Source organism: Lolium perenne, chromosome 1 (assembly GCF_019359855.2).
Source record: "Lolium perenne isolate Kyuss_39 chromosome 1, Kyuss_2.0, whole genome shotgun sequence".
NCBI lineage: Eukaryota > Viridiplantae > Streptophyta > Magnoliopsida > Poales > Poaceae > Lolium > Lolium perenne.
In genome coordinates, this window is record NC_067244.2 from 43,484,255 (window position 1) to 43,498,247 (window position 13,993).

A 13,993-nucleotide genomic window follows, 5' to 3' on the forward strand; every position below is an offset into this window, starting at 1 on the left:
TTCCAGTGGTTTCTCACTACCATGTGAAAAAAAATGCATGTTAAGGGCATCTCCAGTGGCGCGACGCAAACGGACGCTGAGCGACCGTTTTCGTCCGCCGTGACCGGAAATGCGTTTGGCCTGCTCCAGCTGGACGACGCAAAGTGATCGGTCCGTCCACGGCGACGCAAACCTGGCCCAAATATACGCCAGGTTTACGTCTCCGCGGACGTTGCGCGGTCGCGCCGAGCGTCCTTCTTTTCCTAGCCGGTCCCGCAAGTCAGGGACGGCGAAATCGACCGCTTTGATTTGCTTCTTTTCCCCTTCTTTGCTGCCCTAGTGCGACGCCACCACCCCAACCTCAACCGCCTCCGTCCCGCCGCAGCGCCACAGTACTCGCCGTCCGACTCGATTGTCGCCGCGCGGGAGAGCAGGATAGTACTCGGGATTGGCTCCGGCGCGTACCTACCGGCTGTTTTGGGGCCAAACGTTGCCGGTTGCGGCGTCCTTCCGCGCCGCCCATGACCTGTTCAGTCAATTGCGCCGATAGGTTTCTTCTCCTGTTTTCGACGCAATTGTGCGCGATCATTGATCCACAGTTCGTACCCACGCAGATGGACATGTGGCAGATGTTGCAGAAGTTCCACGCGGAGGTCGTTGACTCCTCTTCCGACGAGGACTACGATCAGTCGACGCAGACATTGGCAACTACTGCGGCCTCCATGATCCACGAGTTCACTTAAAATGAGGGGTCGGTGCACCGGGGCTTTGTCAAAGGCTGCTCAAAAAACCTGTCGCGCAACAGAGTGCAGGGGCAGCTCCGGCTCCACAAGGACTACTTCCACCTCACCGATCCGGTGTTCAAGGAAAAAATGTTTCGGCGCCAGTACTGGATGTCAAGGGAGTTGTTCTTGGTCATTGTCCGGGGCGTCAAAAACTACAACCCGTACTTTCAATGCATGCCCGATGCAACAGGTGCGCTAGGCTTCACCTCCTACCAAAAATGCTCCGCCGCTATTCGCATGCTATCATATGGTATGGCTGCTGATATATTCGATGAGTATCTTCGAATGGGTGAGAGCACCTGCCTTGAGTCCATGTACTGGTTTTGCCGAGCCGTGATTGTCGTGTTCGGACAGCATTACTGTAGGGAGCCAACTGTTGAGGATACAAGGTGGCTTTTGTCTATCAACGAGTCTAGAGGGTTCCCAGGAATGATTGGCAGCATAGATTGTATGCACTGGGAGTGGAAGAACTGTCCATTCGGATGTCAGGGTCAGTACAGCGGGCATGCGGAGGGACGGACTATCATTCTTGAAGCTGTCATATCTCAAGATTTATGGATTTGGTATTCATTCTTTGGCATGGCCGGTTCGAACAATGACATCAATGTGTTGCACCGATCACCGGTTTTCAACCGGCTCATGCAAGGCAAAGCTCCCCGGGTGAGCTATGAGATCAATGGAAATGAATATGACAAGCCATATTATCTTGCTGATGGCATCTATCCTGAGTCCTGACTGGGCCACACTGATGAATATTGTCCGTAATCCAACTCCGAGAAGACGAAGAGGTTTGCCAAGATGCAAGAGGCTTGCAGGAAAGATGTGGAGCGCGGATTTGATGTGCTCCAAGCTCGGTGCGCAATTGTCCGTCACCCGGCAAGAACATGGTCGCTGAAGACCATGCATGAGGTGATGACATGCTGCGTGATCATGCACAACATGATCGTTGAGAACGAGCGTCCTGATGGCCACAATGAGAACCACTGGGACTTCCAAGGTGAGCTAGTTGCGCCACTCCCTCGGGTTTTATCTTGGGAGAACTATCTGCATATGAATGTAGAAATCACTGACGAGAACGTGTGCAAACGGCTGCAGGCGGATCTGATTGAGCATCAGTGGGCATTGGCTGGCCATGAAGACCATGCCTAGAGGAATAACATCTTATTTTCATGTAGACTTTTTAAAATTTGGATGTAATAAGGACTATGACTTCGTTGAATCTCTTTAATTGTTGTTTTCAAACTTCATAATGCATGCCGACGCGGAAATGCGTCGGGCCGCTGGAGGCACCCCAGGCGCAAATGGACGCGCGGACAAATACAGTCTTTCTCGCGTCTGCCGCGCGACGCAAACGGACACTCGCGGACACCGATTTGCGTCGCGCCGCTGGAGATGCCCTAAGTCCGTGCCCTTTCGGTGATAAACAGGTCCGGGAAGGGAACGGGACATATCCCGCATCGTCGGATCGGGCGAGCAGGCAGATGTGGGCGGTTATGTGCTTTGCAACAGATAAAACACAATATTTTTTAGAAGATGTTACAAAAATAGTAAGCAATTTTCGCAATCTTATAAAATAGTAATGCAAAAAAATTGTGGGTATGGAGTAACTTGTCGTAACATTTTCTTCAGGAAGATGTTACAACCCTGCATAATAGTTTTCCAATAGTTTGAAAAAAAAAGGTAATGCAACAAAAGAAACGGTTACACGACAAAAAGATTCAAAAGATGTTACAAAAAAATGCAAAAAAATATTTGTAACATTTTAAAAATAATAATGCAACAAACCAAATGCGCGTTTTCCGCATTTTGAAAGCACATACACAAAGTTGAAAAAATCCGAGGAAACACAAACTAATAGCAAAACACACATAAACCTTGCAATATCTAGCTTGTGCTTTCACACAAAAAAAGGCAGATCAGTTTGTTACAAACTTGCAATTTGGAAGCACATATGCAAGATTGAAAATTGTGCGGGGGGACATGAGCTTGTAGAGATACGAGAAAACCTTGCAACACCAAGCGCAAGATCCGATGACATCAGGCCCATTCCCGTTGGTACCTCGTCTTCTAGGGCTTGGCACATTGTAGTCCTCTGATTTTGAAGAACTACCATGGCCATGTCAAACTTAAGCTTTGGGACGAGGATAAGGGAAGGAAGTAGAGGGGCGGCGCAACAGCAGGCATGGACGCAATGGTTGAGCTAGCAATGTGCGCCCACATTGTGCAGTGGATAGAGGCACGAGTAGGAGCAATCAATCACGAAGACGGGATTCCTCGCTTGATTCTAACTGATTTCTTTTCTTTTTGGAAACAATCACAATAAGCTCATATGGCAAAGAATTCGGATTCGGGTAACTGGTTAGACAATCATCCTCCTAAAATTGCACCTCTTCTCGTAAATGATGTATCGCTTATTATGAATGATCGAATGAACGAATGAATGAAGAGGTGTCAATTCATCAATATTGTTGCTAATTTGAAACTATCATCCTAACCATCCAAATTTTAAAAATGAGAATGCCCGAATTTTCAGTGACGTCGGTGCCATGTGCCAATCACAGTTTTCCAGAAAATCACAGAGGAACGAAGGGCATGTGAAATGGTAGGCGCCAAACACTTTGATCCCTAGTTTTGACCCGGTGTTCTTTTTCTCATGATAGCCTCCTGAATCAATATTTTCTTATGTCTAATCCAGTTTTCGAACAGGAATATGATTAGATCCCTTCGGGGGATGGAACATCCCGTAACCTCCTCCTTGAGCATGCGACGCTTGGCGCTGGGTCCCACATTTTCTTATGTCTAATCCAGTTTTCGAACAGGAATATGATTAGATCCTTTCGGGGGATGGAACATCCCGCAACCTCCTCCTTGAACATGCGACGCTTGGCGCTAGGTCCCACATTTGGAACTAGAAGAACCTTGCGCGCGCTGCACACGTTCTCTCTTGTTATATCGCCACAAACATGCATATTTTCCTACACATTTTCCAAATGTTGGCTTGCGTATTTTCGTTTTGGCTGCATGTAAAGGTCTTTTTTTAATTAGTCAAGTGCAATGAAATAGAAAAATGCAGAAGATGTATGACAAAAGCACACAGCTGTGCAATAGGCACTCACTACAAAGAAAATATATCAGAAGTTGATTTCTGTCTATGCAACATACGCAATTTCTCACAATAGCTTCTCCATTTCAAAAAAAAAGCTTTGCCGCAACCATAGGTTTGATAGATGCATACTTTGTTGCTACTACTTTACTCAATAACCCTAGTTACTTGAGAGATTAGAAAACACCAAAAATAAAATCAAAACCTCTTATTCATTAATGTTCAGCTAGAAGTTTATATATCACTGTCACAATGACCTATAAACTTCTAGTAAGAATTTAGGAGCAAAATAGTATATTCGATGACCACTTCAACATATTTTAGCAACAATTACACCTATACACAGTTTGAGAAATACTTATAAATTAACCATGTCAAGTAGTAGATAACTTCATAAAAATACGATGAATTGTTTATTTCATAAGTGAATGAACACCTACAACTAATATTATTTACAGTTAATTAAAACCCATACTATATCCCACGCTAACACACTGACCAATTGCAGAACATCATCCAATTAACACACCATGACTTGTCTTTTCTTCGGCAGTGCAAGAAGCATGCCTTTGCTAGTCAAGGAAGCTCCCTACGAAAACAAACATAGTGATGTGGAGAAGTAAATATGGATTTTATAACTGAAAATTAGGCCAGAGCCAAATCAAGTTACGTGTAAAATCCATTGAAACACAACTAACTAATGTAAAATCTAGCTTAACTTGTCATTAGTAAAAAAATACATGGTTTGACGGCAGGGCCTACTGGATGGTGGCACATAGTAGTAGAATACTCTTTCAGCACTTTGGGACCATGGATTAATACATATAAATGAGCTCTCCGGTGCATAAGATTCAGGTTATCTAATGGCAGATATGCATTGCAGTGTATAAGTTTAGCTTTGATGAAACTACTGGACATGTATACTTCCAGATTTTTTTTTCGAGGGGATCCAAAATTTAGATTTGTTCTGATGAGCTCTGCGCCGATCTATGGAACATGTTGTGGTGTTTAGGTAATTTTCTACCTAGTCAACCTCATGGTGTTCTTGCTGATGTACTAAATGGTTATACATCTGCAGCCTTAAAAAACAGTCAAAACAGTACGGTGCTTTGTTTTCTTTAAATCCTCAAATTAAACTGAAAAGTGAATATACAAACCATTTCAGAGAAAACAACTGTGTGGCCAAATATGTTCCGAGGCAACTGTGTTAGTAAAGATAGGCTAAAATCAGGAATCAAAAACTCATAGAGCTTTCACAATCATATAGCAGCGCTGGATCAGTAAATATGCAATTCATCATATTAAGCTATAGCCGTATACGCTGGAATGATTCTATGAACGATCACAGAAAATACATTACAAAATACCTTGATATTCTCGTTTTCCCGTATGGAACAAAGTTCCAAAGCAATGCATTTGTTTTGACCGGACAGATGTATGTCCAGGCATCAGATTAGTAGAATGCTCTAAACAGCATCTGCATTCCCAGGAGTAAACGGGATCATCAAAGTATTTTACCTGCCTTTTTTCTGCAAATGGTATGTTATCATTCTAGAACAGAGTGTCATCACTAATGTATTTTACGTGCCTTTTATCTGCAAATGGCAGATGTGCTTCCGCTGTGTTGCATGTTTTCAACCTGTCCGCCCAGCAACAATTGGAACATCAGCCACATGGAACCTAAAACAAATTTCATAGCAATGACCAACCAATGCAAATAAACTCAACAAAGCTCACTCACCACAGGAGGAAGATGTGTTCTCCAACACAAATCCCTCAAAATATTTACAGAATTAGGAAATACTAGAACTAGGACAATACCAGTGCGTTGCTACGGGTAACTAATTGTTCAATAATGTAGATATATTTAAGAGTTATTGACGTAAAATGATCAATTAAAATATGCATGTCGTTAAACATGCACCGGTAATGTGCTCTAGTGTTTTTCCTCACCCGATATTTCCGAAATCTTGGCGGTAACCGGTTTTGTCATACCTACCAGTATAAGAAAATAACAGCCGGTATTTACTGAAATTTTTGTAATCTATTCAATTTTGACGAATTTTGGATAAATTTAAATTTTATAATAAAAATCTCGGCTGGTATTTCCATTCCGGTAGCCGGTAATACCGGTGCCATCTGCTATTTTTTATAGAACGAGAAAGAACCTTACCTAAACACGATCGAGCGATCGACTTGGAGTTTTTCTTGGACGACACGATAGATTTGGTAGGAATCGGAGTTCGATGCCAACTCCTTCACGACGAGAGGAAAGTCTCAACGACGAGCAAAAGGAACACCTACCGTTGTTGTTGTTTGTACGAACGAAGCATACAAAGGCCTTTGGGTCCTGGGTTTTTTCACGCGTGAAGGCCGATCGGTCCTGGTTATTATTTCGAATCTAAAGGTAGATCGGAAGGCAAATCTAGCAGGTTTTTTTGACAGGAAATAATTTGGCCCGGTTTTTTTACCTACCAACACCACCTATCCCCGTATATTAGTAAAGATAAGAAACCAGCTAGACTCAATTCGACAAGAACTGCGAAAGAGATGAAACTAACCAAGTATACTTGTGTTTTGTTTTTCAGTAAGGCATAATGATTGGGCTACATGAACAAGTTCACCACCATGTATCATGTTGCAATAATCAGAACTGAAATGGCATACTTTGCATAAGAGTAAAGTATTTTTGCGGTTCAAAGTTGCTCAAAATTTTAGGCCATAAATTAAGTGTCTTTAGGTAATATTGGACACCTGCTAATGGTTCTAGGAATCCTTGACTTCATACATATTTGTGGTTCTAGGAATCCTTGACTTCATACTGGAATGAAATAAATGGCAGTACCAGCTACTTCTGAAATTTTGTTTGCTTTGGTGACAGTATTAGCTCGGTGAGTCTAGGTACACTAAATTATAGCAACCTTTTATCATTAACGATGAAGCCTTACATTTATCTTCTTTACTTTATGCTCACTCAAGCTTTTTATGAATCAATGATCACCACAAATATGCACTCAAATCTTGGGTAGACCAAAACATGCGAAATTACACGCACAGTCCACTAAAAACATTCAGTCCAACAGCTTGTGCTAGACCATATAATTACAGAAAAGGCAAAGATGGGAAGGGAGAAATCAGAGGAGACCATACCTCCAGGCTCCAGCCGGTTCAACCTAGAGTATGGCGGACGGCAGATCGGAGAGAGGAGACCACCTCGTGGAAAACTTGGCTTGCAGATTCAGCGGTCGAGGGCGTCTCAGACCTTCAATGGTGGTGAGGACTGGCCGTGGCGCCCCCAGCCTCCACGGCAGCGCTGCCAAGCTCACTAGCAGGCAGCATGTGTGGGGTCGCATCAAGGGCGAGAGGGGAGGGTGAGGAGCATTGGGAAGAAAGACAGCGGCAGAGAGGAGTGGTGGCGCATGTGATGGCAGCACTCCAGGACTTGGGGAGGGGGCAGACAAAGATTTTGTGAGAAATCCAGCAAGGTGCGAGAGGCAGGCTTGACGGCAGAGGAAGGATTCATGGATGGTGAGTATCAAAGGGCAGCGATCAGGAGGGAGAACGGTAGCAATGCTATTCCTAGGTCTGTAACGACAGGATAATTCCTCAGCCAAACACAATCACCGACTTAGCGCCACCGTCCAGCTACAACATGAAGCATTAAGGCACTGACATGTATGCTAAAACGGAACCGCTCGAGGAACCACAGGCCAGCAGAACCTTGAGAGCATAGAGCGGCAAACAGCACAAACTTACAGGAATTTTGGTGGACAAGTAACCACAGCATGATAACCACAGGAAATGCCATCAAGAGAAGCCCGTAGAAACTTTTCACGGCAAAGCATAAGCGTGGCAAACAAGTTAACTAGGTCAAGTGGCGAGTACTAAGATATATAAATAGCACTGCAAGGGAAGGCACGTTAAGCGGTAAAGAGTTTGCCTCCACCGATCCTGATTTGCCTACTAGTATCTCGATAGGCTCCTATCCAACGACCCCCATGTACAAAATGAGACCAGCCCAGGAAGGTAGCAACTGGCACACGACAGAAATCCCCAAAGTAAGCTGCATCATCGCAGCAAAGTCACTGGAGCATATCATGAACGCCACACGCCAGCTGCCCCCGAACCTGCCCCCAGATACCAATCAAGCCAGATATCTGTATGTGTTGGCGTTGTCCTTGTCACGCTCCAGGTAGTCCCTGGTGATGAGATCCTCAATCCGCTTCTTGATTGCTTTGAAGTCGGGCTGCAGTGGGCACAAAATCAGGTTAGGACAAACAGTTCAGGCTAAACATCTGCTAGTTCCAAACCAACCAAAATATCAAAACAAATAAGCACTCTACAAAACCATAAACGGCTACAGTAGCTATGTCACTCCAGGTAGTTTGGTCATACAACTATTTTTATATATAATGAGCTACTTCATCAGCAACAGTAGCAACTTTAATTAATTGGCTCACACTAAAACATGTCTAGATGTGCTGATAAGGTCAATTAATTTGGAACAGAGGGAGTACATGCCTAGTGTTTTCCTTCCCTTTTTCAAGGGTGGGTAAATGCAAACAGTTCTTTTGTTTCATGATGAGGGTAGAATAATAAAACAACTTAAAGAGTGTAATTATCAGGCATCAGGCAAAGGTAGTTGATCGATATGGATAGGAAAAGTCAACCAGAACACCACGTGAGCAACTAGGAAAAAATGATGATACGGAATTTGATGATGCGCCACAACAGCAAGAGCTAGATTCCATAACCAAATATGTAGAGAAGAGAAAATGTACTGTAAGTACCTTGAACATGCGGCTGAGCTGCTCCACACATTCCGCAACTAGCTGGGTATGGGCCATGACTTTGCGGCTTTTCATGATACGCACAATCGATGCATCAATTGCATACCTCCTGTCCTTGTCAACATCTTCAACAACCTTTTTCTTCTCATCAACAGGAGGCAGGGGTATCTGCACATTATGTCAAATATTCAATCATAAGAAAAGCATCACTGCAGATAGCAGATGGCCTATAATCCCATGGGAGTACGACAGCTAAGAAACCAAAAAAAAAAAAAAACTAGGACAGTACCTTGATTCTTCTCATCCTGTCGGTAAATTTTGAATTGAACTCGAAAACATCATTGGGAGAAATAGATCTACCAGCTGGCTCTTTGGTAAGAATCTTGTATTTAGCGCAAGACAGAGAATGGAGCAAACGCACAACATCATCATCTGACAGGTTCAGCTGTGTTACAATCTCAGAGTAACTAAGCCTATCAACTCCATTGAATAACAACAGCAACGCAGCCTGCCAAAAGAAAAGGAATGTCAAAATGTCAGACAGGTTACAACTTAGAAGTACACATTTGGCAAAGCGACTAAATACGACTTAATTCAAAATACCTGATATGTTGTAACAATGAGCTCTATAGTTTTGGTTTCAAATTTTGCATTGATATTGCAGGTTCCCAACGAGTATATCCAGGTAAGCTTCCTGTGCTTTGTTCTTGTTTGGTAGAACTCCTTGAAAACCTCTACACATTTAACCTGAAGGTATTGAGAAGTATAAGTTTCCATTTCAAAATTATAAAGATGAGCTTTGATGCCTGGGTTTCATACTGTCATGTTAACAAATACGTGTAACTCATGCTGCTAAATCCACAAGAAAAAGGTTATCTTACCATCTCAGAAGGAAGGCTTATTTCAAAAGTTTTGTAGGTTGGCCAGAATCCTGTTGTCAAGACAGTAACAGCCAAGTCTACCCCAGGATGCAACTCTTGATGTTCAGCTACAAACTCTTCAAACTTAGTTTGATGATCTCTTGCAAGAGTAAGGTCAGTAACCATGCCTTCCATTTTTGAAGTAAACTGCCCACCACACTGCTGCTTAAGCTTTGTCAGGATGCTTCTTTCATGTTCATCATTAGCACTCTTGTCAAAAAGCAATCTCCTTGCAAGTTTCTTCCTGTAAATTGTTCCACACATTTGAAGATAAATACTAAGATCTAAATCAAGACAAACCCTCCTGATATGGAGGCTAAATAGGCAAAATACCAAGTAAGGTTACAAGAAATCACCTGTAGAACTCAGCAAAGAGGTCTTTATCACTTATGTATGCAAGCAGGCGCACCACCTGAAAGTTATTCACTATCAAACCAGAGTTCTTTCTGCTACAAACTTATGATAACAGTAAATCCGAAGACAGTGGTGTACCTTCTCAAGGGCATCTTCAATGGCTTCATCACTGAGCTTTTCACTGCAGCCTTTCTTCAGAATGTTGTCACAGAAGGTGGCGAGCAATTCAGCACTCGAACTGCCAGAGACACCCTTATTGCAGAAGACCTCAAAGGCTTCTTTAAGTGCCTGAAAGAAGAGAAGTTTGAGGATGAGGCGGCAATTTTAACTACTATACGGGCAAAATGGAATACAACCGTATCAGCCAGCAAACCTTGTGGAAGAGTGTATGGCCGTGGAAACAATCTGTCACATATGCTACATACTTATCATGCAGTGCAATGATTTTCCAGACAAAAACCTAAAAGGCAAATAACACACATTAGAAAAACAAATCTCGTGATAGAGGTGCAGTAAATCGAGTTACACACCTGTTCCTGCATTCCAACCATCTCCTTCTTCTCTGGCTGTACAAATGACTAATATTAGCATACTTATTCACAGAAAATTAATAAATCAAATGACACAACTAAACCAGTAGGTGGCAGGAGCTCATCCATCAATCGTAAGGCAGACCAAACGCAAGTACTAAACAAAATGTCAGATGTAATCTCAACGCCAGTTGGCAACTCCAATAGTCAGGTCTCAACTATTTTAAGAGTATTAATGAATGGTGTCACTGGACAGTGGAGCTACATGACACTACAGTGTGAATTGAATTGTTCAAAAACTGAACCACAATAAAAAATAAGTGCAGAAATGAAGCAATGGCGGGAGCAAATACTGCACCTTTTTATTACTAGCAGAATCTTCTGCTTGCTTGACCAAAGCTGTACCCTCATTCGTAACATGCTGCAAAGGTGTTTAATTCAATTATAGTTTACAGTGAACTGCAAGCAACAGAAAGGAGAGCCGAGATAATGTGCACTATAGTCAATACCGATTTGAACATGTTAGAAACAGGTTCCAGACCACGGGTGATTTTTGAGAAGAGCGAAAACATCCTTTTAAGATCATCCACCTGTAGCAAAAGATGAATGAGTGGGCAATTGCGTTCATGAATAATTATGTATACTGTATAGAAATATATATGCCTTGTTCTGAGCAAACCTTGTCATCCCGAAGCAATGCATAACATCCAGAATGTTCCTTCTCCAGAAGTTGTGTTGCATAGTTGGCAAGCAATTCATTTTGCACTCTCTGTAAGAAAAGGAAAGATGATTACATAAAATTATTTCACAGACTGCGCTATTTTGCATCATTTCTCGAACAAGATCATTAGAATATTCTGGTTACAAAAGTATGAATGCATATTCAGAATACATAGTGGATATACTAGTGGAGAAATAGTTTTGAATAGGTACAGCAAACATTTAACAAACCTCCAGCAACTTTGGCTCACTGTTAATATGCAAGTAGTGACTAACTCGCTCCTTCTCTCTTCTCAGGCACTCCTCAGCCTAATGAAAGAGGCATCAGCAAATCTATTACATAGAACAAAAAGAAATACATGCATAAATATTATGCAGGGCAAAGGTCTTATTGAGGTACCTTTATCATGTAATCTGGACAAGAATCCTCAACGATCCAGTTTTGAGCCTTGACAGAATAGTACTCTGTAGTATCCTTGAGCAAGAAATCTTCAAAGTCATTCTCATAAAACTCCATGGTAGTTAACCCAATTTCAACAAATATATCCAAGACGTCCTTGAGCAAGGTCTTGTCAATCTGTTCACCTTCACGCTCTTGATTTATCTGCAGAAGAAAGTTGTCGCAACAGTCTGTTAAATGTTGTCAAATCATTTGATATATGTTCATCTAGGGATGCAAAGACTCACCAGAACTAACACCGCATCTTTCACCTTTCCTTTGATCTCTTGAAATATCTGTTACCATGAGTTGACTGATTAGAAGAGAGAGAAAAAAAACTTAGTGTGCACTAAACAGGAGGATGAAGTTAAGAAAAAGGCAGTTTACCAAGTCTCGGAAGCAAATAAACCCAACATCATTAAGTGGAGTAAGAGACCTCCGGGTGATGAAGTATCGGTCAAGGTAATGGAAGAAACGTGAAAGCCAGCGAACCATGACTTTATGGTTCTTCCACCTTACGTTTAGCTGTTTTAGCATATACTCATCATGCTGCTCTTTTATTGCTGGCAAGACCTGTAGTAATTTGAACAAGTTAAACCGTGAAAACAGGATAACACAATGAGTACGACATAATTGGAGAAAAAGTTGGATGTTGGTGACTTATGTCAGAAACCCATAACATAATTATGACCCTGGATTCCTAATCCCCTGATCATCCAATCACGTCACAGTATCACAAGTAACAAAAGGGATGGATTACTAGGAGAAAACAAAAGTGAGGCCAATAGATTTATGTAAGAATACAAGTTACTTTCATAAATCAGCATGCATGACGAGATAGTATAGAACTAACAGTTTGCGTTATCATGCACCTATCAAGGGCCATTGTTTCCAGCTTGTACAATGCAAGAAAAGTAATATTCATCTCAAGAAATTAAGCAAGGAAAACACTGCAAACTGTTGTGCAATACAGGTTTCACTTTTATAGCTTCTATCTAGGATGGCAAAAGAAATTCTATAACAGCTTTGGTCCAAAAAGGAGGGGGCATAGCTAAACTGACAAACATAGCACATTGTCAAGTAAAAAAGCAAACTTGCTGATGCATCCACGCAAATCTAGCTGAACAAAACCTACTACTTACTAGGTACTGGGAGTCGGCTTGTTTCAAATAGTCAAGGAACGATTTTTGACAGGGTCTGACCGTGCGTTAGTAGATATAAATCGAAAGACCATAGTCTAATCATTCGCAGCCAGTAGTACCACAACCATAGGTGCACGTTCGAAACAGAAAGCAAACCCTAGTCAGATTCGCGTCGATTCGCTGGACCAGAGAACCAACAGCACCGGCATAACAGTAACAAAAACAAAAAACAGGGGGAAGGGGAACCAGCAGCTGACCGCGTCTCGGATGTACTTCTCGAAGGCCTCGCGGTACTTGTCGTAGAGCTGCTGCGAGTAGTCGTTGGGCGGCTTCTGCGTGCACATGTTGTATATCGTCCTGCGCCAACAGACGAAAACAAATCAGGGCGGGCGAGGGGAGGCGGAAACCCTAGATCAGCAACGGATCGGATCGAATCGGGCCGGCAGAGTTAGAAGGCGGGGCCGGCGGCGTGGGAAGAGGCGGGGGGGCTTACGTGTAGAGCATCATGTAGTTCTCGGAGTTGAACTGCGGCTCGTTCTTGCCCTCGAGGATGTTGACGAGCTTGCCGATGCCGCCCTCCATGTAGGCCCATCCTTCCTCCAGATCGATCGTCTTGCGGTCCTGCCCCTGGCCCGCCATCGCCGCCGCCGCCGCCGCTAGAGCCCGCCGGCGGCCGCAAACCCTAGAGGAGGACTGGAGGAGGAGGCTGGGTTCTGTCGCCGCGTGGGGTTTGTGTCGTTTGGGGAGAAGAGAGAGGGGAGATGCAGGTTATTATGAGGAGCCAGGAGGGACTCCGTCTGGCGTACGACGGACGGTTTGACGGGACCAAGGTTCGCTTCCGTTTCCACGGGAGATTTGGGCCGTCCGATTTGAGGGTGGACGGCTGGGATGAGGTGTGTACGTAGAGGGGGTCGTATTCGTATCAAGCACAACTACTTCTCTTTCCCACGGGTGCAGGTCGGTTCGGCGAGTCAAACATGGATTACAACTCTGATAGAAGATTAACATGTCATTGTTAAGGTCAGATCGTTGTACATGCTCTAAGTCGCTGACACGCCCTTAGGGTTATGCAGATTGTACTGCACTTTTTCATGGGTGATGAGATTATTCGTATCTGTATAAACTCAGTTCAAAATAAATCCCGATCAAACTTAACTGAATTTACACTGAAATGCTTGAACACTAACCTCGCCATGAACTACCACCATCATTAGTTCTAGACACTGTTCAA

The 13,993-nt window shown here is 43.2% G+C and overlaps 1 protein-coding gene across 1 annotated transcript; it reads right to left on the reverse strand.

The window, feature by feature from the left end:
- Nucleotides 1-7,669: 7,669 nt before the first annotated feature.
- On the reverse strand, nucleotides 7,670-13,481 carry LOC127348125 (cullin-1). The gene is made up of 18 exons (XM_051374221.2): nucleotides 13,256-13,481; nucleotides 13,020-13,119; nucleotides 12,008-12,193; nucleotides 11,869-11,916; nucleotides 11,582-11,785; nucleotides 11,413-11,490; nucleotides 11,141-11,230; nucleotides 10,971-11,051; nucleotides 10,820-10,882; nucleotides 10,462-10,497; nucleotides 10,305-10,391; nucleotides 10,070-10,219; nucleotides 9,934-9,989; nucleotides 9,539-9,821; nucleotides 9,261-9,404; nucleotides 8,947-9,165; nucleotides 8,658-8,825; nucleotides 7,670-8,113 (listed from the first exon to the last, which is right to left on the reverse strand). Exons 1-18 carry the CDS (start codon nucleotides 13,399-13,401, stop codon nucleotides 8,012-8,014), a joined length of 2,241 nt encoding a protein of 746 aa, XP_051230181.1. The 5' UTR covers nucleotides 13,402-13,481; the 3' UTR covers nucleotides 7,670-8,011.
- Nucleotides 13,482-13,993: the final 512 nt, after the last annotated feature.